Here is a 23,168-nt window from a genome sequence, read left to right on the forward strand (position 1 = left end):
AATGTTTTGCCTGAAAATGAATATTCATTGTGACAATAAAACAGACAACAAAAATAGCAGACAGAAGCCTTAAAAATGTGAAATGAAAAAATGAAGTGAAAGAATTAAGAGAAAAGAGGAAGAGTTATACAAACTTTGTTTGCTACACATATACACAGCCATACTGAAATTACTGAATATTGACTCAGGAAAAACTGTGTGCTAAAATTGTATAAGGTAGCACAATAGCATTTAAATTTCAGAAGGAGTCTAGTTAGACAAATGTGATTAGGAGGGAACAGGATGTTGGCTCCCTCCTCTCAGTCGCACTAATTGACAAAGAATTGACAGCCCAGTATGTAAAGGTTTTATGAGGAGATTGCCCTTGAAAATTTATAGAAAGGAAATTATTGCACTGTGAATGACAAATGCAAAAGAACAACTTATATCACAAAATGGTTTTGGGCAAAGGAAATTTCAAAAATAGAGCTTCAGTCGATTTAAAAAGACATTCTTAAAACAAACAAACAAAAAAAACCTACTGCTTTTAAGAAATACAATACCACTTATGGGTCATATCTCAAATTATAAAGGCATTTTTCTACAACACTTTTCTTGGTTGGATTAATTGAAATTTTATGGAAGTCAATATACTTAAAGATTCAGAGATTGTCATATTTCTGTGCTAGAATGCTTGTTCATAATACTTACGTCTTGATTACTAGAATTAAAATATGTGGAATCAAGAACCTAAAGCATTTGAAAACTATTAGGGGTGAGAGAGAATGCCTGATTTGAGACCAGGAAAGTTTAGGATCAAGTTCATACGCTCTGGATGGTAAAAATTACAGTTACCATTTGGATCACAGGTAGTTTTTCACAGAGTGTTATCAACTGTTGTGAGCATTTAGCTGTAAAGAACTGCAAATATAATGAGATTGTAAATCCCCCTCCCCCACACACTCCTCCTCCCAATTCCTGTGCATATATGCTTCCTTAAAAGTAAAACAATTCACATAAAATCAATCTAAAGCCAAATTATTTCTGAAGGAAAGTGCTTATAAGGACTTAATGAACTTTAAATTCACATCTTTTGCTAATTAAGCTTAATTTTCTTGACTCTCTCTGTGTATATATGCCTTCGGGGAATAAAGTGCTCTCTGATTTAAGCCCTGCAAAGGAAATGTATGATTACAAACAAAAGAAAATAGCAACCAGAAAAAGAATGTAAATCACATTCTTTTTACTATTATGGCAATAGAATCTATAAACTATTTTTAAAAAAGGCACATACATTAATTTTGAGTTAAGAGTAAACTGAAGTAACTGATACATATTTTTGTGATATACTATGTTTGTGAAATATTAATCATACATGGTTTAAAAAATTGGAAAATGATTGAAGAGTTACGGAAGAGACTATATTCCCATAGACTGATTTAATGTTCTGCACATTCAAAACACTTAATTTCATTTCTTAAAGTTAAACATTGCAGAACATTGAGCTTAAATAAGAAATGCTTAAATACGAAATAAATGTTCAAAAACTGTGTCAGAAGAACAACGATTTAATTTTATCACTTAACATAAGACAAAAAAAGAACTTTGTTTTGAAGATTGTATGTATTTGTAAAAAAAAAATAATTATAAGCCTAAGGAAAAAAATGGAATTTACATTATACATTAATTAAGGAAAGATATTTATTCATTATATTCCTTGGTTTTGTCATGTAGCACAACAAGAGGAAAATAAAAGCCATTTGTATTCAAGTTGCTACACCTTTGAAGCTGACTAATAATTTGTGTTTTTTTTTTTAAACTTTTTCATGCATACTTTTACAAGTTATGCTACACAATAAATATACCACTCTCCTTTCTATAGGTAAGGCGCATTGTAAAACAGCCAAAAAGTGCTACTTGCATGCACATTTAAACTGCTTATATATTACCTGAGATACAAGAGTTATAATTTATAAACTGGAAACAAAAATTGCTGTTAAATTTCATTATAACCGAATCATAATTTACTCTCTATGTTTTTTGCTCTCATGTACTTCTAGCGAACAACTTTTGCTTTGGAAACTTTCACATACCACAGAGCACTGGAACCCTTTCAATCATGCAATCAGCCTTCTCTGCAATGGCGTTTCTACCTAACTGCAATACTGCAGTCAGGTGCAAGTATCAAATTCTTAAAAATGGTGAAAAGAATCCCTTAGGAGGGACACAGCCAATACAATTTTGCTCAACAAAATGGCCAGGTTTAGTTCTACAGGCGGTGAAAAGGTTTTCTTACACAGTCTATAGCACCACGACATCTAATGTATAAAGCCAGCTCCAACAAAGAATTCCCAGAATATTCAGAAATCGTTAACAACTTTTTCCTATGATGGGAAGACTAACATTTAAAAGACTATCTTATTAAATGCAAACAGATTCAAGTAAATGGTAAGTCATCTTATGAAATATAGTTTGCTATGTAAATAAAAGTTGTTTTTTAAAAAAACAACTGTTATCTCCAGACCTAGCCAAAGTAAAAAACAAAAAAACAAACAAACAAACAAAAAAAAAACAACCGTCGTGTTCTTGTTTAGGAGGCAAGATGATTTTAAGATTAGAAGGTATGCTGAAATATTACCATAAAAAGGCAGTGTACTTCATGGAAAAATAGATCAGTAACTGAAGTAAGGGACCATACATTACTTCAGTTTAGAAAAGATTTGCAAAATCAGTCTAGCCATCAGTCTACATTACCATTATAAATCTGTCAAGTGGATAATGTCTGCACTGAATAACTCCTAAATATTTGCTCTATAAATCTGAACCTTGATCGACTTCATACAGGCCACCAACTCAGCAATGGGTATGACTTGGTGCAGTTGGTCATGACCCTCAGGTAACAGTTATGCGATAAAGAAGGAATGCAGGTAACTTTATTCCCCCCCAAAAGGTTTCTTAGCTAAAGAGACTTCATGTATTGGTGATTAGAAAAATAAGTTGTCTAATTAGGATTCACATTTATGTAGATGAAGATGTCTATAATAAGTTTTATCCTAACATAGTCCTTCAGAAGTCCATGGTGTAGAAGTGTAGATATAAGTATACTGCCACAAAGCAATTACTCCAGCATATACATTATGGCAGGAAGCCATGGAAATGGCTTGGAAATAAAATTACATCTCATTATTTCTCAACAAAGTTGAGAAACATTGGGCTAATTTTCAGCTGTTTTGTGACACTTTCACACATTATAACTACAAAACAGTAAAACATTCTAGGTCATCAGAAAAAAAAAAAACTGTTTTCAACTGGGAGTCCAACAGTCTGAATTGCATACACACACACTCCCTGCCTTCCTCCTTCTCTCTCCCTCTCTGTGTGATGGAAACATATGCAGTATTTCTCCACCTGCCCAATAATCATTATTTATTTTAAGTGTGTTTTTTTGTAGATTGTACAAACTTCAAAGAAAAGGAGCACTAGAGTGATAACACATTTTTGTTCAAAAAGCAATTATTATTTTTTTAATATCGCAATGTTCAGGACCAAAAATAATGAAAATAAACACTGAATGTTTCTTCTTTTCTAAATCACAGAACACTTTCACTACCATACCAGACAACTAGCTATTATAAAAGCCCTATGATTCAGCAGCACTGTAATGCAGAATTTTCAAGTGCCAGTATTTTTAAAGAGGAGCTAACATTACCAGAGGGAAAATGCAGTAATAAAAAACCTCTCCATTTTTATACATCAGCCTCAAAGCCCTTTTACAACAGAGGCCAGCGCTGTTATCTCCACTTTGCACGCAGGAAGCAGAAGGACAGAAGGGTACTTGCTCTGCACAGCCTCGCAGGACGCACAGGCCGTGGAGAGCTAAGAGCAGATTCCACATCCTCTTAGAACACAGGATTGGTATTATTACTAAGCAGTTATGAACCGAACACAAAACTGGCCATAAGAAATGCATGATGTTTGAAACAAAAAACCTGATGTCATTAACAGGTGAATTCTGGAAAAGACAGATGCAGCAGTTTAAGATTTAGTTATTGCTCCACAATATTTGTTATCACTCCCTGATGGAGGTTATTTCCTCCTGTCCTGGTTTCAGGTAGGACAGAGTTAATTTTCCTCCTAGTAGCTGGCAGGGTGCTATGTTTGGGATTAGAATGAGAAGAGCGCTGATAACATGCTGATGTTTTAATTGTTGTAGAGCAGTGCTTACACCAAGCCAAGGACTTTTCAGCTTCTCGCTCTGTCCTGCTAGCGAGCAGGCTGGGGGTGCAGCAGGAGCTGGGAGGGGACAGACCCAGGACAGCTGACCCAAACTGGCCAAAGGGGTATTCCATACCATCTGACGTCATGCTGAACAATATATAGGGGTGGCTAGCTGGGGCGGGGGGCCGGCTGCTCGGGGATAGGCTGGGCATCGGTCAACGGGTGGTGAGCAATTGCATTGTGCATCACTTATTTCGTACACATTATTACTATTAATACTATTATTATTATTATTATTATTATTGTTATTATTTTCCCTGTCTTAATAAACTGTCTTTATCTCAACTCACAGGCTTCACTTTCCCGTTTCTCTCCCCCATCCCGGAGAGGGAGGGGGGAGGGTGAGCGAACAGCTGTGTGGTGTTTGGCTGCCAGCCGGGCTAAACCACAACACCTCCAAATAAGAATTGTAGAAACAGAACATGTGCCTGTGCCAGATACTTCAGTTCAATTCAGTGTTTTAGTTAAAACTGCTTGCTGTACTATGAGGGAAGTAACACACGTGTCAGAGGAGCATGGAAACAACTACTGAAGTCAATGTAGCAAGATAGGAACCAGATATCACTTCTCAATAGCTTCAGAATTAAGAAGCTGGAATTCCTATAGTAATTTTGCTATTTCAGGTAACCTTACTGAAGATGTCAGCTTAAAGTAGCAGCAAACTTATTGACCCACCCAACCAAAAAAAAACACACATTGCTACTTTGCACCGAAAGTCACTTGTATGTAAAATAAATATTTAGCAAACCTTACGGAAGACATCATACCAGAGAAGGCATGACATATTCCCCATGAAAACTGAAGTAGAAGAAATAATTAGAGATATTCAAGCTCCTCCTTGAACATGCTTTGATTTTCAACCCAGGAAAAATTCTAGTTATATTACATGCTAGGAGCAAGACAGCAAAAACTCCTTTAACCTGCAAAATACATTTACTCAAAAAACATCAGGCATTTCAGAATCACTGCTTTAAATCCAATAAAATCTTGCAGTGAGCAATGACACGCTTTTTGCCAACAATGTTCCACTTGAAAATACTGTTTGTTTCTAGTGCTATTGCAATTTACTCGGACATTAGTTGATCAACCTAAAAAATTCTAAGATACATTAAAAAAAAAAAAAAGCCTTTGGACAGCATACTACAGAATCTTGAAAAGCAAGACAAATAAAGGAAAAAGTACTTGATACAACATACATGCGAAATAATTAGCACATTCACAGGAATGCTACAAGTGAAAAAAGAATTCCCCAGTTGAGGAGACAAACACGAACTCCGCAGTCATTTCTGAGAATTTAAGGAGAAGAAATCACTGCCTTAGTAATAAGAGTCTACAGAAAGTTTGTATATATAAGATCTGAGAGAAGGAAACAGGAATCCCAAAGTTTCATGCCCCAACCAAAAGCACATGTACCAACTACTCATTCCTTCTGACTTTTTCCAAGTTTGTGATAAAACTGCCTGCTAGAGATTTTCTGAAGGACTGTGTATGTCAGGATTTCTAATAATTATTGTTAAACCATAATGAAAATCATAAATATTAATAAGAAAAATCAAGATCTTGACTTTTCTTAACTTCAACCAAATAAATGGGATTATGAAGTCACATTATTGAAGAACAAGACATAACAATGATCCATTAAATACTCGGTAACTCTAGGTCAGAACAATGCAGTATCCGAACAATGCACCAGAAAAGTGAGGTATGTAGGAATATCCAAGAAAATCTTGGTTTATAGAATCTATGTCAGACTTGGAAATTATCTACCTCCTGCATTTATGTTGTGTATATAAATAAAACCTACAGTGAATTATTTAGGACATGAAAACAATTGTATTATTTCTCTCTCCCATAGATATATGTGCCTTTTACACATCATTTCAATATTCAATAAAGACAGAATCACAGAATCACAGAATCATCTAGGTTGGAAAAGACCTCCAAGATCACCTAGTCCAACCTCCGACATAACACTAACAAGTCCTCCACTAAACCATATCACTAAGGACTACATCTAAACGCCTCTTAAAGACCTCCAGGGATGGTGACTCAACCACTTCCCTGGGCAGCCCATTCCAATGCCTAACAACCCTTTCCATAAGGAAGTTCTTCCTAATATCCAACCTAAACCTCCCCTGGCACAACTTTAGCCCATTTCCCCTCATCCTGTCATCAGGCACGTGGGAGAATAGACCAACGCCCACCTCGCTACAGCCTCCTTTAAGGTACCTGTAGAGTGCAATAAGGTCACCCCTGAGCCTTCTCTTTTCCAGGCTGAGAAGACCTTCCAAACTATATCCTTTGAGGTGCTATAAGTTTACCATGCAAATTAAATTTTCTGCTATATTTCTTTTTGCATGTTTTCTGAAATGTTTTCAGTTCTTCTGTGTCTTTAGATACCGAGCTGTCCTAAACTGATGAAAATATTTTACAGATATGCTAAATGATTCAGTACAACAAAAGACTAACAACAAAAACCTGTAATTTCTTCAGCCACATTCCATTTTCACTTAATATGCTCTACACTTACTACATGAAGATCTCTTTAACCCTCATTGGGTTAAAGCAACGGCATGAAGTTCAACAGAAGTAAATGCTGGGTTCTGCACCTAGGACGGAGCAATGCCAGACACAGGCACAGACTGGGAGATGAGTGGCTGGAGAGCAGCTCAGCAGAAAGGGGCTTGGGGGTTCAGGTAACAGCGGGCTCAGCAGGGTCAGCATTGTGCCCTGGCAGCCATGAGGGCAAACCACATTGTGGGGTGCATTAAACACAGCATCACCAGCCAGTCAAAAGTGGTGATGCTCCCATTACATTTAGTGTTGGTCTGGCCTCACCTTGAATATTGCATGCAGCTCTGGGTTCCACAATATGGAAGGGCATAAAGTACATGGATCTGTCCAGAGGAGGGCACCAAAGCTGGTAAAAGGGCTGGCAGGTGCGTCCTGTGAGGTGAGGCTGAGGAAACCTGGGTTTGGAGAAAAGGAGGCTGAGAGGCAACTTCGTGGCTCTCTGCAACTTCCTGAGGAGGGGAAGCGGAGAGGGAGGTGCAGGCCTCTGCTCCACACTGACAGGACTCATGGGAGTGGCACAAAGCTGCACCAGGAATGGTTCAGATTGGACAACAAGAAAAATTTCTTTACCCCGAGAGTAGTCAAACACTGGAGCAGGTGGTTGATGCCCCACATCTGTCAGTGTTCAAGAAGTGTTTGGACAATAGCCTCATTGACGTGCTTTAACTTTTGGTTAGCCCCGAAGTGGTCAGGCAGTTTGACTCAATGATCTTTGAAGGTCTGAACTATTCTGTTCTGTTCTATTCTATTTTATTCTAGGCAGGTCAAGTTAATTCAATTCAATGTTTACTGGATCTCAGTCATATTCAATTCCTATTTCTACAGTCACCTTTACCAGTTCCATTTTCCCTTTTTTATTTTTATTTTCTAATACTAATATATAGTCCTAGCTTTAAATACTAATTTATCTATGCCAGATGCATTTTCCTCTGTTCTCCCGGGCATTTGCATGATCTCTCAATTTACTTTCAGATGTGAATTTTAACTAATATGCTGTTTGTTCACCTCATCCACATAATTCATTTTACTGAGCACTTCTATTAATTTCTACAGGTTCATACACGGAAGTTCTCCCACACATCACTCCTCTTATGTAGAAGAAAAGGAAATAAAATGTAATTGTCATACTATATATAAAGTTATAACAGAGATATGGATGTATATACAAAATGTATGTGCATACTGTTGCAGTAAGGGGCATATCTAAATCTTTCACATTAGGAATTTTGAACTTCCAATTACAGATTTTTTGTTGTATTTGTGTCATGGTTTTGGCTGAAATAGAATTAATTTTCTTTGTAGAGGCTCACACAACACAGTGTTCTGTACGTTTGATGAAAGTAATGCTGATAACACACTGATGATTTAGTTGTTGCAGAGCAGTGCTTGCACAGAGCCAAGGGCATTTCAGTTTCTGGTGCTGCCTCACCAGCTGGGAGGCTGGGAGGGGACACAGCCAGGACAGCGGGCCCAAGTTGGCCAGAGGGATGTCCCATCCCCTACTCTGTCATGCTCAGCAATAAAAGCTGGGAAAGAAGGAGGAAAAGGGGACGTTCAGAGTGATGGTGTCTTCCAAAGAAACCGTTCTGCATGATGAGCCGTGCTTTCCTGGGAGTGGCTGAACAGCTGCCTGCTGATGGGAAGCAGCAAATGGATTCCTTGTTCTGCTTTGCTTGTGCACACAACTTTTGCTTTACCTTGTGAACTGTCTTTATTTCAGCCCATGGGTTCTTGCACTTTTACCTTTTTGATCCTCTCCCCCATCACACCTGGGGAGAGTGAGCAAGCAGCTGTGTGGCACTTGGCTGCCTGCCGGGGCTACACCACAACACTTTGCAATAAAGTCTAACGTAACTAGGTATTTTAACGTCATTTGACTGTATAGTATTATTAAACCTAAGAAAATGTCATCCCTAGAATTTGTGCTTCTCCAGTTTAACACGGGGAAGTCTAAACATCTGTTCAAATAATGCAAAGTTCATTTATCTTGTAATGTTTCTTTCTGTGACAGTGTCATTTGTCACATGTATAAACTTACCTTGGCTGTCATACCTATTGTTTGGCAACAGTCAGAAACACTAATGACAAGTTAAAAGTTGCTATGATACTTACATTGGTGAGGTGAATGACTCCTTTAGATGTAACAGAGCAGCCCATAAAACCAACATACTGCAGCTCAGGACAATGTTCAGCAAATGCTTTCACTGACTGATCTGTCACCTACAAAAGATAGACAGGTAGCAGTTGAATAGGTGATATGAGCATGTTCTTATATTTTCCCTGTAACTCTGGCAAGATGCTCGTTAATTGCTTCTGTGATAACAGATAATTACTGTTATCACTACTATTATTTATTTTAAGAGTTGTAAAAAAAACATCAGATATGCACACACAGATGTGTACAGAGAGGGATCATATTCTTGGAGGAGGAGGACAAATAGAAGAAGAAAGAATGATGGCAACTGAAATTCAGATATTCTTGTCAATCTATTAATATGCAGATAACCCAAGAGACCATTCTATCCACTATTCACATAAATTATACACAAACATTGAAATACTAACAAATTTGGTTTTGCCACCCTGCAGAATCATGCTGTGCATTCTATGCATCATTGACTCGGCATAGAATGTGAATTCATATCCTAAGTTTATAACCTTTTTCTAGGCATTTTTACTAAAAGGAAGCTGTTAATAGTTATTAACTAAAAAGATAATACTGCATTTGTGTTCCACATCAGACTGGCATCTCATGGTAATATATCATTCTGTGTTGGTTATCAGTTGAATGGAGATGTTACCTAGTTTGTTAACGAGATTTATATGTATTTCAACAACTATTATTTTTTTTTGCAATTGCGTCTAATAAGATTTGATAACTATGAAACACTAACTATTGAACAAATATAATGTTTTATATGTAGACTCAAAAGAACAACATTTTGTGAACTTTGTGAAGAATGTAAAATTGATCTGGATACACTTAAGACATCTGCATATCTTTCTTTCAACAAGTTTTTTTTTTTCTTTTCTGAGGAGTATATATTCCCAGTGCAAACGACAGAAATGCAAATTCTATTCTGATTTTGTGATAAAACATGTACTTTCCAGCCAAACTGCACAGGAATGTCTCACTGTCTGTCTCACTGTATCTGGAATCATAAGTCCTGAATACCTGAGGGCATTCTGGGTGTGCAAGAACATTGCCTTGTTATCACAGAAGCAAAACAAATTTTGAAATATCTAGTCCACCACTGAGCCTCAGGTGAATAGGAACAATATTCCTGCTGTGCTATGTATCACCTTTATCCACAGTTCCAACTTTCCTGACTAGTTTGTCACTTAACTACATGCTGGCAGCTTACGGTGACCTTGGTGAGACTCTGGCAAGACAAATTTTGAAAAGATAGCCCAGAGATAAAGGAGACCACCAACAAGATTATAGGTACAACACCACATTTAAACTGCACCGATCTGGGGTTATTGGATGTGGTTTATATAGGTCCAATGCAGTTTCTCGGAGCAACGATTTCTTAATGACTAAAGTTTTTTTTTGTAGTTGGACATCTTCCAACTATAAATATAAGGCAAGTCTTTGGAGGGGTGGGTATTTAGAAACCAATAAAGCTGAAAATATGCCAAAAGGAAGGGAAAAAGGGCCAGTTACATAGAATCAACTGTAAACTGGGCGGTGGCCATGTATTTTCTGCATGTCTAATGTCTACTGATATCACTCTAAAAACACCGTAGTAAGAAATTTCATCTTTGATTTTGATCTGACAACATCTTACAACTTCACCTCTGCATATTCCTCTCATCTGAGGACTGTCACACCAACTATTTGGGAATTTTGAAGATTTTAACTACTAAAAACCTTTGACAAATAGTACCAGAGATCAAACACTGACAGATTTGCCTTATTTATCATTCAACAAGAACCAGAGTAGTTTAAAAAAAAAAAGTCTTCTGACAACTCAGGAAAGTTTTAAATTAGGCACAGAGAAACAGAAATTCAATACATTCTCTCTAGCACTTTAGCTTTTCTAAAGATAAACTAAACCCTCTACTTCCATTAACATGCTAGGAGAAGGACCCTCTTACAATATTATCCTCCTCTCTTTACAGAGAGTATGATTCTCTGTTTCAGACAGGTTTGCCCTAGCTAGCAAGGAAATGAATTCATGAACAATCAATAGCATAAATGCCTACCATAACAAATTTATAACAGAAGTTAAACCTTTAAAATATAAATAATTTCTTTCATATAGCTGATATATTTGGGTGCACGAAGATTTTAGACGTGAAGTTTTGATTGCAAATAATAGAATTACTGCATCTTAAAATATCTTCTGTGTGTAGTGTGGAATTTTCAGCATCCAAAACAACATTTAGGAAAAAATAGTTTTGGTAAAAATTAGTGACAGCAGATTATGAGTATTAAATAGCATAGAGACTAGCAGTCAACATTTCCAGTGCTTGTTGGATATCCGGCATCTATCTGGTCAGAAAAAGATTATAACCTCCCTATTCATTACCTCATAAGCCTCATGATCTTCCCAGTTTACAAAAATTATTTGCAACCTGTCAAATGTATTGTGATGTTATCTGAATATGTTTTACATTTCCTGTGGTTGAAGTCACAACTTTTGTCAGACATTTTGCTATTGCAAATGGAAATTTCTGTTCTTAAATCTTTACTTATAAATAAAATAGCAGTGCATTGAAACTGTTGAGATCTTCAGGCTCATTTCAATAACAGATCCCATCCTTTCCTGTCAGCTCATAAAAACCCACCACCTGTTGGAGGTGACTTCAAGATCTGTTGGGAAACATTGTAAAAATTTCCCAGTCAGCACTGTAATCTCACAGTCAGCATTCTTTACTATACCAGTATCTATGAATACCATCCCTCTTTTTCAGACCCAGAGTCATTTATAGTAATTTGTATTTTAATAAGATTCCCAGCCAGCCAGCCTGTAATGAAGATCAGTAAATATTCTGTTTGGTTAGCTACTCTTCACACATAACTGCACTTTTCTGTGACAGTATTAATTGGGAGGAAAAATAAACATACTTATTTCTGTATATATATATATAATACATATGTATATATACGTACACACACAAACTTGCAGTTTCACAAGAACAACATCGTCTCATAAAATGAATATGAAATAGTATCAGAGAATCACAGTATCAAAGAACATCCCAAGCTGGAAGGGACCCATAAGGATCTCTGAGTCCAACTCCTGGCTTCATACAGGTCCACCCAAAAATCAGACCTTGTGTCTGAGAGCACTGTCCAAACGCTTCTTGAACTCCGGCAGCTCGGTGCTGTGACCACTGCCCTGGGGAGCCTGTCCCAGTGCCTGACCACTCTCTGGGTTAAAAAACTTTTCCTGACACGCAGACTGACCCTCCCCTGATTCATCATGCCATTCTTCATGCTGTACTCATACCAAGTATAGAAACATCTAATGATAACTTTCTTGAATGAATTATCTGCTGAAGGGGCTAAAAAAACTAATTGTACCATGTCTGTTTTTTTGCAGGTGACTAAGAACATGCAATAGTTCAGACTTTATATATAAACAAGCATGTAGCACTGTAGTCAAGCATGCTGACCTACTGTTCAGTTGGAGTACTTGATGACTGAATCCAATCTGTCATTATTTATATACAGTTCCAAAAACATAATAAAACAAGCTTTGTAGGCAGAATTATTATCTTTCATTAGACCGAATTCTACAGGGGAGAAAAAAGTAGCTAAGTTCCAGACAGATCTGAAATAGAAATAACAAAGATAAATTTAAAGCTAAAGTAAGTTTTTATGATTGAAAACAGTGTTCTTCTGCTTAGTTACGTTGTTTTCTGTTTTATCATCTGCCGTGTTTAGCACTGATATACATACTTGAGCTTTTAAATTCAAACATGCAGACCAGTTCACTGTTTCTACTGTAAATAGTAGAAGGAATGGTACCCTCTTCCCAGGACCCAGTACCCAGGAATGGTAACCTCTTCCACTGTACAGATGTGTTTTAACCTCCCAAGAGTCGACCTATTCTGCAAAATGAATGATCAGTGACAGATGGAAAAAAAATGCACAGAAAATTACCAATAACATGTATGCAATGATTATGCAATCTTAACTCTGTTGACAATGCAATATGTAACTGTATACTACATTTTCCTCTTTACCACCCTGGAGAGAGGACAAGTAAGTGAAATATGGCTTCTGCAACCTACCAAGTATTTCAGAGTACTGAACTGACATTCAGACGTACTGTTTAAACAGATTAAACTAGTATAATCTGAAAACACATTATCAAAGAAATTATACTGCAGTCTACAGAAGTGCACCTTATCAGTGAGAATACAGAAATTCACAGCTAATTCTTTTATAGATCACAGTAGTGTTCTTCTAAGAATCTTTAATAATCTGATTGTCTAGTCGACCTTCATTGACTTTCATTCACCCTGTCTTGCTTCATGTTAGTCTTGGTTTGAAAAAGTAATATAGGATGATGAGGAGAGATTTATAAGTTATGCACTAAAGCATTGTGAATGGGAAATACACTGGGCTGGAACTAATGACACAGATTTTGCTCCTGTTAAAAAGATCTATGATAAGTGAGATATGGTTTAATCATTTTCTTTTTATGTATTACAGCCTATTATATATGAATTCCAGTTCTGTATTGTTTTATATAAATTCAATATTTTGGCTATTGTGCATTAAATTCGATAAGTATTAGTTTATTTTACATTCCATAACTGAAGCAGCAAAACAAAACAGTTCTGAAGCAAGGGTGATAATTCAAAAATGAAGTTTGAGGTACAACAAGGCGAGCTACTTAAATTCCAACTAAAATGCCCAGCAATTAATAAAAACCTAGAGAAGCTGACACAGAATAATTGAAATGAAGAAGAGAGAGGAATAAAAGTACTAACTGACCCAGAATGGACACCATGTTCTCTCATTCAAACGGGGTGCTGCAAGTACACCTAAATGTGAATTTTTCACATAAAATACATAAATAAAAGTTTGCAATATATATGTATATATATTCAGTACAAAGACACCAAGATAAACTCTAGTAGAGTAAAATATGCTCTCATGTAAGTATAGAGTTGGTCTGCCATGAATGTAACATCCAAGTGTACATTGCACAAGTCAGCACTAATGGTAGATGAAACCCATTTACTCCCAATGCCCCACCCCATGAATCTTTACCTGTCTTCAGCAGACACCAGCTTAACCACACTTAACTGTGCATGGGAAGAAAGGAAGGGTCAGAAAGGACTCACTTGAATTCAGCTTTATATTTGGTAAGTTTGGAAAGAGAGAGGCTTACTAAAAGCACATCTGCTAAATCAGTCCTAAAACTTTGTTGCTTTTCTTCTATACTACAGACTTTCTATAGTACAGAGTTTCTTGCTATACTACAGACTTAAAGGCACACATATAACCCACTCAGAAATCTCCCAGCATGAAGCATGTGGCCAGGCACTCCAAACCTGTTTTATATCCCATACTTAAACAATGTCCATTGTCCACATGAGCTTTCAGGTAAGCTTAATTACTCACATAAAAATACACTCACACAAAAATACACTCACACAAGCAGCATAAAGCAACACGATAGTACACACAAAGAAATGCATCTTTGCCACACAGATGCTGTTGTCTTTTTTTTGACCAACATTTTAAAATGACTTTTTAATAGAGGGTCAAACAGATCATGATATTACACTTTAAGTTAGAAACCAGGAAACTTATGCTATAACTGAAGCATATATATGTACATAGATAGACGCATTATACCTTCATAGACCATGAGTAAATAATTACTAGCAAAATTCTGAATTCAAACACTTTTGAATTCAAACATAAATTCAATTTCATTTTAAAATTCATTTCTATAGTAGACTGTAATACTTAAAGTATCCACTGATAGACTTAGAGTATCCGCAGACAGAATCCTAGGACTCCAGCAAGACTGGCCTCTAGGAATCCCAGCTCCCAGAGGCCAGGCTAAAAGGATGGAGCAAGGAAGAGGTACGTTTAGTGTATGAGGATCATGTACTTAAGCAATACTTAAGCAAACTGGACATTTGCAAGTCCATGGATCCAGACAGGATGCACCCATGAGTACCAAGGGAGCTGTCAGATGTGATTGTCATGACACTCTATAATCTTTACTTGATTGTGGCAAGTTGGAGAAATGCCAGAAGACTGGAGCAAGGCAGCTATCACTGCTATCTTCAAGAAGGGCAAGGAGGTCCCAGAGAACTACTGTCAGCCTCACCTTGATCCTTGGAAAGGTAATGAAAAAGCTCATCCTGGAAGCCATTTCCAAGATTACAGAGAAGCACAGGAAGGAGAAGAAAATCATCAGGGCTAGTCTGCATGGATTCACCACGGGAAAGTCACACCTAACCAAACTGTTAAGATTCTGTAATGAAATCACCAGCCTGTTGGATGAGGGGGGAGATTGTCTTCTTGGACTCTAGTAAGGCCTTTACACTGTCCCCTCATAGAGAAGCTGTTGAAGTATGGGGTGGATGAGCAGAAAGTGAGGTGGACTGAAAACTGACAGAACAGCTCGACCCAGAGGGTAGTGGTCAGCAGTGCAAAGTCTCGTTGGAGCCCGATGAGTGGAGTACCCCAGGGGTCAATACGGGGTCCAGTCTTGTTTAACTTCATTAACAATCTGGACAACAGTGTAGAGCACACCTGCAGTAAATTTCCAGATGACATGAAACAGGGGGGAGTTGCTGACTCATCAGAGGGCCATGCAGCCATCCAGAGGGACATTAACAAGCTGGAGAGGTGGGCTGACAAGAATCTCGTGAAGTGCAACAAGGAAGAAGTGTAGAGCCTTTTACCTGGAGAAGAACAGACCCAGGCACCAGGACATGCTGGAAGCCACCCAGCTGGAAAGCAGCGCTGCAGATAAAGACCTGAGAGTCCTAGTAGGCAATAAGCTGAACATGATTCAGCAATGTTGTTCCCTTGCCACAAAGATGCCTAATGGGCTGCATTAGGCAAAGAGTCACCAGAAGGTAAAAAGCATTGATTCCCCTCTACTCAGCCATTGGTGAGGTTGCACCTGGAGTGCTGTGTCTGGTTCTGGATTCCCCAGTACAAGAGAGATCTAGGCACACTGGAAAGAGTCAAACTGAGGGCTACCAAGATGGTCAATGTATTGGAGCACCACTCCTATGAGGAGAGGCTGAGAGCTGTGACTGTTCAACCTGGAGAAGAGAAGGCTCGGGGGGGGTACTTATCAACACAGGAAGTTCTGTCTGAACATCAGGAAGCCCTTCATTAGTAGGGATGACAGAGCACTGGAATAGGTTGTCCAGAGAGGTAGGAGTCTCCCTCCTTAGAGATCTTCAAAAGCCATCTGGAAAAGGCCAATGGTATCCTGGGCTGCACCAGGAAAATGTTCTGCCAGCAGGTCAAAGAAGGTGATCCTTCCCCTCTACTCAGCACTGGAGAGGCCAAACCTGGAGTACTGGTTCCCGTTCTGGGGTCCCTAGTACAAGAGAGACATGGTACATAATGGAGAGAGTCCAATGAAGGGCCACAAAAATGATTAAGGTACTTGAGCACCTTTTCTATGAGGAAAGGCTGAGAGAGCTGGGACTGTTCAGCCTCGAGAAGAGGGAGACCTCATCGATGTCTACAGATACCTGAAGGGAGGGTGCAAAGAGGACAGAGCCAGGCTCTTTTCAGTGGTGCTCAGTGACAGAGCAAGGGGCACAAACTGAAACTCAAGAGGCTCAAGATTCCCTCTGAACATGTACAGGTTGCCCAGAGAGATTGTGGAGTTGCCTTCCTTGGAGATAATCCAAAGCCACCTGGACAAGAGGCCCTGGGTGTTCCTTCTTCAGCAGAGGGGTTGAACCAGATGACCTCCAGAGGTCTCTTCCAACCTCAACCATTCTGTGATGCTGTGATTTAAATGATATTTGTCATAAAGGCTCTGAAGAAGTAAATATTATTGGCAAGGATACATTTACTTCTTGATCCTTTAGTACCATTACAGAACACTGACAAAAATAAGGCACAGATAATCTGTCATCCTAGTAAAGTTTTCAGGACATCCAGATTTCATTAGTGAACAGCAGCAAGGCATGGCTCATCTTAACTAACTCCTGTTGGACATACAATACATTCACATTCAGTGTGGATAAATTTAACCATTTTCTTTATTAAAAAAGAGATTCCATAACTTTCAGCTCTAAGTTGCAGTTGTAATGGGAAATTTAAGAGCATTACCAATTTCTATGAACATGCAATATAAAGAAATTTAAACATTTCTATTCTTTTATCTATGAAGAAAACAAATGAACTGAAAATATAGTTTTTTTAATAATTGTTAATTTGTAATGTTTAGGTTATATTTTCAATATTTTCATAACCCAGGCTTAGAATGTTGTTTTCCTTTCCATTATGAAAACTTAATACAAATGTACAGTGTTTCATTAAATAGAATACTGCTCCTTACTAACAGCAATAAAAATTGTTTAATTATTAACTGAAAGGGATGTTTCTTGAAACAGCTTTCACCATTAAAGCTGAAATGTAAACATGAGATACAGAAGCAAAGCCTGGAAACTCCTACTTATTCAGGTGAACCGTACAATATGAGCTATTCCATCAGAGCAACACTTTACAGTACACAAGATTAATACAGTAATTGAAGCATGAATTCACAGGAGGCCTTAGCTACCTGAAGCAGCATAGCAGAATACTGGGTCTGTAGAACTCCTGTGTGCCTTCTGCCTAGTATCCATGAAGCACTGACCCTAGGGCTGTCTCATTCTGAGATCAGAATTGGAGATCTGCCTGGGCTTTCAACCCTGTGCACTCTTGCCTACCTCAGACCACATCAGACACTCTCTGTATAAGGCTCTATGCAACACTGCGCAATTGTTACCCCACCCTCAATTCTGAGAGGAGGAGAAGAGTGAAAAGGATTGTGTTGCTGTCCTTTCTTTCATCCTTATATCTTAGCTCAGGAGTTTCTACATCATGCAAGAGGAAAGATAGGCAAAAGTATAAGAACTAGCATAAAGAGTTGAAAAGAGTACTTTCACGTTTTGTTTCTTTGTTAACATTCACCAGCTGGCCTCATCAACTACATTCTACTAACTACTTTAAAATACTGTAAGTATCAAAACCAACAACAACAACAAAACACAAAAAAGACCACATACTCAGTCGAATAATTAGCTTAAAATTTTATCAGTTATCTTTTTAGAATGTATTTGGATTTAATGTATTTGGATTTAATGCTTTTTCCACATTTTAAAGAGGTTTGAACAACTGGCTATAAAGAATAGTGTTCCTATTTTATCTTGATAATAGGAAGAATTTTTATAGGCTTATGCTAATTCATCTAACTTAGTTTTTAGATATAGCAGTCTAATAACCTTAGTCAAGGGCAGTACAAAGTACTCCTTCCAGTTTTGTGGCACAAAGCTACCACCACATTAGTACTATTCTCTTCTCCTTACTGGTGACAGCCATTGAAAAGATGAGTTCCTCTCCCTGTTTTGATCTATTTTATCTCCTGAATTAATTAATACTAGGCAGAACAACACACTTGGAACATATTAAGTTTGAAATAATAAATAGGTATAGACAACTGCTATTTTCAAACTGGTTTAAATAGCTGGGTTAGAAAACAAATCTCAATTCTCAATATAAATTATCTCTGATTCCACATCAATTAACTCACAAGTTAATCAAGTACAGTTTGAAGACCCTTATATTGCACATGGCTATCAACACAATCTAATTCATTTATTGCAGAGCTAAAATAAAATTGTTAAAACAATTCTTCAGCTTATAAAATATTGCCTTTATACCAAAAGATGAAATTTATCTTCAAAATGTGCTTACTCTGGATTGGCAAAATACTGCTTCCAGAACAAATATATACTTTTTTCAACAAACTGCATTTATACACAACCTGACAACCGTTTCAATTTCAGAAAAAAAATAAATATATATTTATTTGCAGACAAATGGTGCCACAGTATTACAAATGATCTAATGAAAACTATACATCAGAAATACTGTATATACGCAAAAGTTTATGCAAAATTAAGAGTTGCTCAGCGTATTTTTAAAAAAGAATGCAAAATGACTTCTAAGAATTTGAAATAATATCCTGAGCATCTTCTTTTATTCATATATTGTATCCAAAAGGCAGATGCATTCACATGCTAAGAAATATATTTTATTTTTTTCACTTAGTATAATTCTGAACACAAAAGGAAGAAAATATTTCCAAGTAACTGCAAAATAGCTCCACAGTTTATTGGTCTATCCACTTCACGTTTCTTCCTTGTGTAAGAAATGGATCAGTCAAGTATTTGTCCATTCTTTGGCAGAAAATGACTTTGCATTACCTCCTCCCACCACAGCCATATTAGCATATTTTCTATTGTGTTTTATGAGTAGAAGAACAGCACAAAACCAGATTATTCAACACCTTTATTGTTCCCTCTAACAGAAGAGAACCCATTCCCATTTAAAATCTTTTTGTAAAGAAATTCACTTTTATTTTCTCTCTCTGCAATTTGATTTTATACATTGTCATTAAAATTAATGTCCTCTGGCACATTTATCAGTTTATTCTATCACAATTTCAAGGTTTCTAAAGGGGCTGGAAGATTATTGCACATCACATAGTCAGGTAACATATGCTTTGCACTCATACTTTTGCCCCTCTAAAACAGACCCAGCAGAGCACCGTTATGATCTGAAAGAAAGACCTTCTTCACAGACAACTCTTAAACTACTAAGGTTTTTATGCCTATGAACTATGAAACGCTCTTAGTCTACTTTTTGCTTTATTCCAATAACTTTTTCCTTTTTCATACAAGAACATTAACTGTTTGGTTTTGTTCAGTACTCTGGTAAGCTTTCACACTTATCTTTTGATAGTCTAACTACCCAAATGAACCACTTTGTTTTGATCCATCAAGTATCAGACAAATACATGTTCCTTTCATTAAAACCACCACCACGATCTTTACCGTAGCAGAAGCTAGCTCTGTTGTCAAATCATTGTCATGGGCAAAACATATACATTACCCTCTTAATATTTTTTTTTATTTCAGGTAAGAAGTTTAAATACAAACTTTGGCAACACTCACTGCTATGATGCAGTACCAACTCAGCAATCACTGTTCCTGACAGATTCTTGCTTATGAAAGCTGTTGCACATTCATAAAGCAACAAAGTAGTATGAATGTACTACAACCCTCTTTGTACCATTTCTACAGAAAATACTAACTATATGCTTTTTGTTTGGTATGCTATAGGGATACATGTTTGTCAGATTCTTCATTATGTCTAAAAATGTCTTGGTGAAACAAAGTGATAGTAAAGCCAAATCAAGACAAAACGCTCATTAAAAGGATGACTTTTCTAACTAAACCCCCAAATCCTTTCTTCTTGCCAAGGCAAAAGCATTTTCCTAGTATGCAATACAATCAATAACACAGGCCTGTAATGCCTACTAGCACTAATAAATATAATAGTGGTAATACAGGCATTGTAACCTCTAAGGCTAATATGGATACAAAGACAGAAAATATCTGGTATTTACCTACATAATCATCCAGAAATATTAAGGAAAAATAGGATGTATCCTTTGATATCACATTTATTTTAGGAGTTAGTAAATATGATAGAAAAAGTAATCTTTTTAAAATAATGTGATAAAAATAATCTTCTCTTAAAGAAGTTAGACGCTGTAGACATTTAAAAGAATTATAAAATCACACAGTGCTTTGATATAAGTTTTCTATTTAAACCATTTCTCAGAGTTTCAGAGAATTACCATCTAACTTTAATGAGAGGAAAAGCTCTAACAGCAGTTGGAAATGTAATATAATGTTTACACGCAGTACATTCTATGCTATAAAAAAAATAATTCAGAAAAAATCTAAAAACTCCATAGTATTTGCTTATGATGTTCATGGAATTATCCTTGCTTTTGCAAGTTATATCTACTCATGCTAGCCATACAAAAAACTACACAATTGAAATACAATACGGCTTCATGAAGCAGAGATCATCAGCTGCTATATAACTAGCTGTCCCCACAAAACATCTTAGAATCGCTAGTGCAGAAACTGTAAGTGGGTACAAAACCAAAACCCACCTCCAAGATATTTCTATCCCACGGCATTTCATAGACACTATTTACAGATTTAGCATCTCTTCCCCTTCCACAAGCATACAAAGAAAAGATTCTCCAATTTTTCCTGTATAAATCACAGAATCTTTGTCTGCCCAATCCACCAAAATTAATTTAATTCTGGAATCTGTTCAACTCTGTTTGTGTGGATTGTATTTACAGTCACCATGTAAGAAATGATGAGATGAATACCTGCTTTAAGAGAAGGAAGAAGTCATATATTACAAATTTTGCTCTTCAACGTGGAGGACAGGCTCCTTAACTAGTGAAAAGTCTCTCATGTCACACTGGAAATAGGACAAGAAATAAAATGGCAGAATTCCCTGTTTATTGCAGTAAATACAATTAAAAAAAAAAAAAGGAAGATAGCAAAAGGACTACAGTTACAACTGCATAGATCAAAGAAAGTAATTTCATAATTAAGTATTTTTCCTTTTCTATACTTTAATAGCTGTACTCCATAAGGGAAGAAGGGAGATGGTATTTTATTGAAATATAATAAATGATTCAGCAAGTAATATCTTAAAATAACATACTATAGCAAAGCTCACAGTAAAATACAAATAATTTAATGGACGTTACTATCCATAGGGATACCATAGCTATATAACTCTTATTCAAAGCAATTTACATATTAGCCTTCTTGCGTAAAACATTTGTCATATAATATGGACTATTATGAAAGGAATATGTTTAAAATAAACAAGAAAACAACACAGCGTGTCAAATTTCAGATGCCAACAGGGTTACTGATTGCATTTATTTTAATGCATCTCATAGGGAGTCCAAGGAACCTACAATTTTTAACCAGACTTGCAGATTTCCTTTTGATATTGTAAGGCAATGTTATAATGAAATGCCATTCTCCTTATGAGAAGTACTCACCCACTCCCAGGGGAAAAAGAAAAAAAAAAAAAGATTAATTTTATGTGTACGAAAAAAAATATCTTAGATTATAGGTTAATAGATATGTTTATTACTGGCTAACAGACATGCTATTCATTAGTAATTCTTATTCATCCTGCTCAAATCTGAGTACTAGAAGACTTCAAGTTTTATTAATAAAAAAATTAGAACATTCCATTACCATTCTAACCTGTCAGAAACAGGTAGTGGCAGAATTCAAGTCCTACTTGGTGGAAACTTTATTTTCAGAGCACTTGATATTCAGAACAGATGGGAACCACAAGTTCAGATGAAGTCAGGAAATGTAGCATGATCTTACCAACAGTGAAAATGAATGGAAATTGAAATGGCTTTGGTTTGATTTATAAATGATCTTCACACAATAGAGCTACTATTACAAAGGAAACACTTAATAATTAGAAGCAATAGGGAGAGATTTTTTCGTTCTAATTTTTCATCAGTGAACTGCATGCATTACTGCTGACTTAATTCAAAGTGGATCACTGTTACATCAGTCTGATTAAGTAGTACACCAACTCATATTCAGTTAGAAGCAGAATCAGCTTTAGATGATGCAGCTGAAATCCTGAAAAGCATCACACATGATGAAAAGACGTTATGTTAAATCACATCCTCCAAGTCTTGCACTTTCATGAAATACCTTTTCATGCTTTCTGATCTACTTGGCACCACAACGTTCATATGGTCTACTCAGGAGAAAAGCTCACGTAACATCATAATTCTCTTAATAGCAGCTTTAGAGTTTTGTTCCTACATTTACAAATCAGTAGAGAATCCTCCGTGAAATGTTATGGTAAGAAGTAAACATGCTACACCCTGTGAGAGTTATTATGTGAATGGTACTGGCCTACAATGAAAAGCTGCAGGAAAATTAGTCATTAAAATGGTAATCTTCAGTATTCACTACTGTGATTTACTACTTCATTACAATCACAGTTTGATATCAGCAGTAACTGGTAGGAGCTACCTCCTAACATAGTAACAATAAAAACAAAAATTAAAACGGCAGAAATAGAGCTTTAATATGCATGTACACAAAGATTCAGACCCAAAGAAAATATGGCTCAGAAAAGTTAAAATACAAATTGATATTGTATAGGATACACATACACATTCTTGTGCATACATCACTGAAAATCTGATTTTATTGAGTTCAGTGAATTATCACCTCTAGCCCCAGAA

General features: G+C 36.6%; 1 protein-coding gene across 1 annotated transcript in view; it reads right to left on the reverse strand.

Moving 5' to 3' along the window:
* The window catches only part of FBXL17 (F-box and leucine rich repeat protein 17), a 317,887-nt gene that overhangs the window by 212,714 nt on the left and 82,005 nt on the right, over positions 1 to 23,168 (reverse strand). The window contains exon 5 of the mRNA XM_035562595.2: positions 8,944 to 9,051. Coding sequence (XP_035418488.1) covers positions 8,944 to 9,051 — 108 coding nt within the window. The remainder of the gene's footprint in view (positions 1 to 8,943; positions 9,052 to 23,168) is intronic.

This window comes from Cygnus atratus, chromosome Z (genome assembly GCF_013377495.2).
Source record: "Cygnus atratus isolate AKBS03 ecotype Queensland, Australia chromosome Z, CAtr_DNAZoo_HiC_assembly, whole genome shotgun sequence".
In the NCBI taxonomy this organism is placed as follows: Eukaryota; Metazoa; Chordata; class Aves; order Anseriformes; family Anatidae; genus Cygnus; species Cygnus atratus.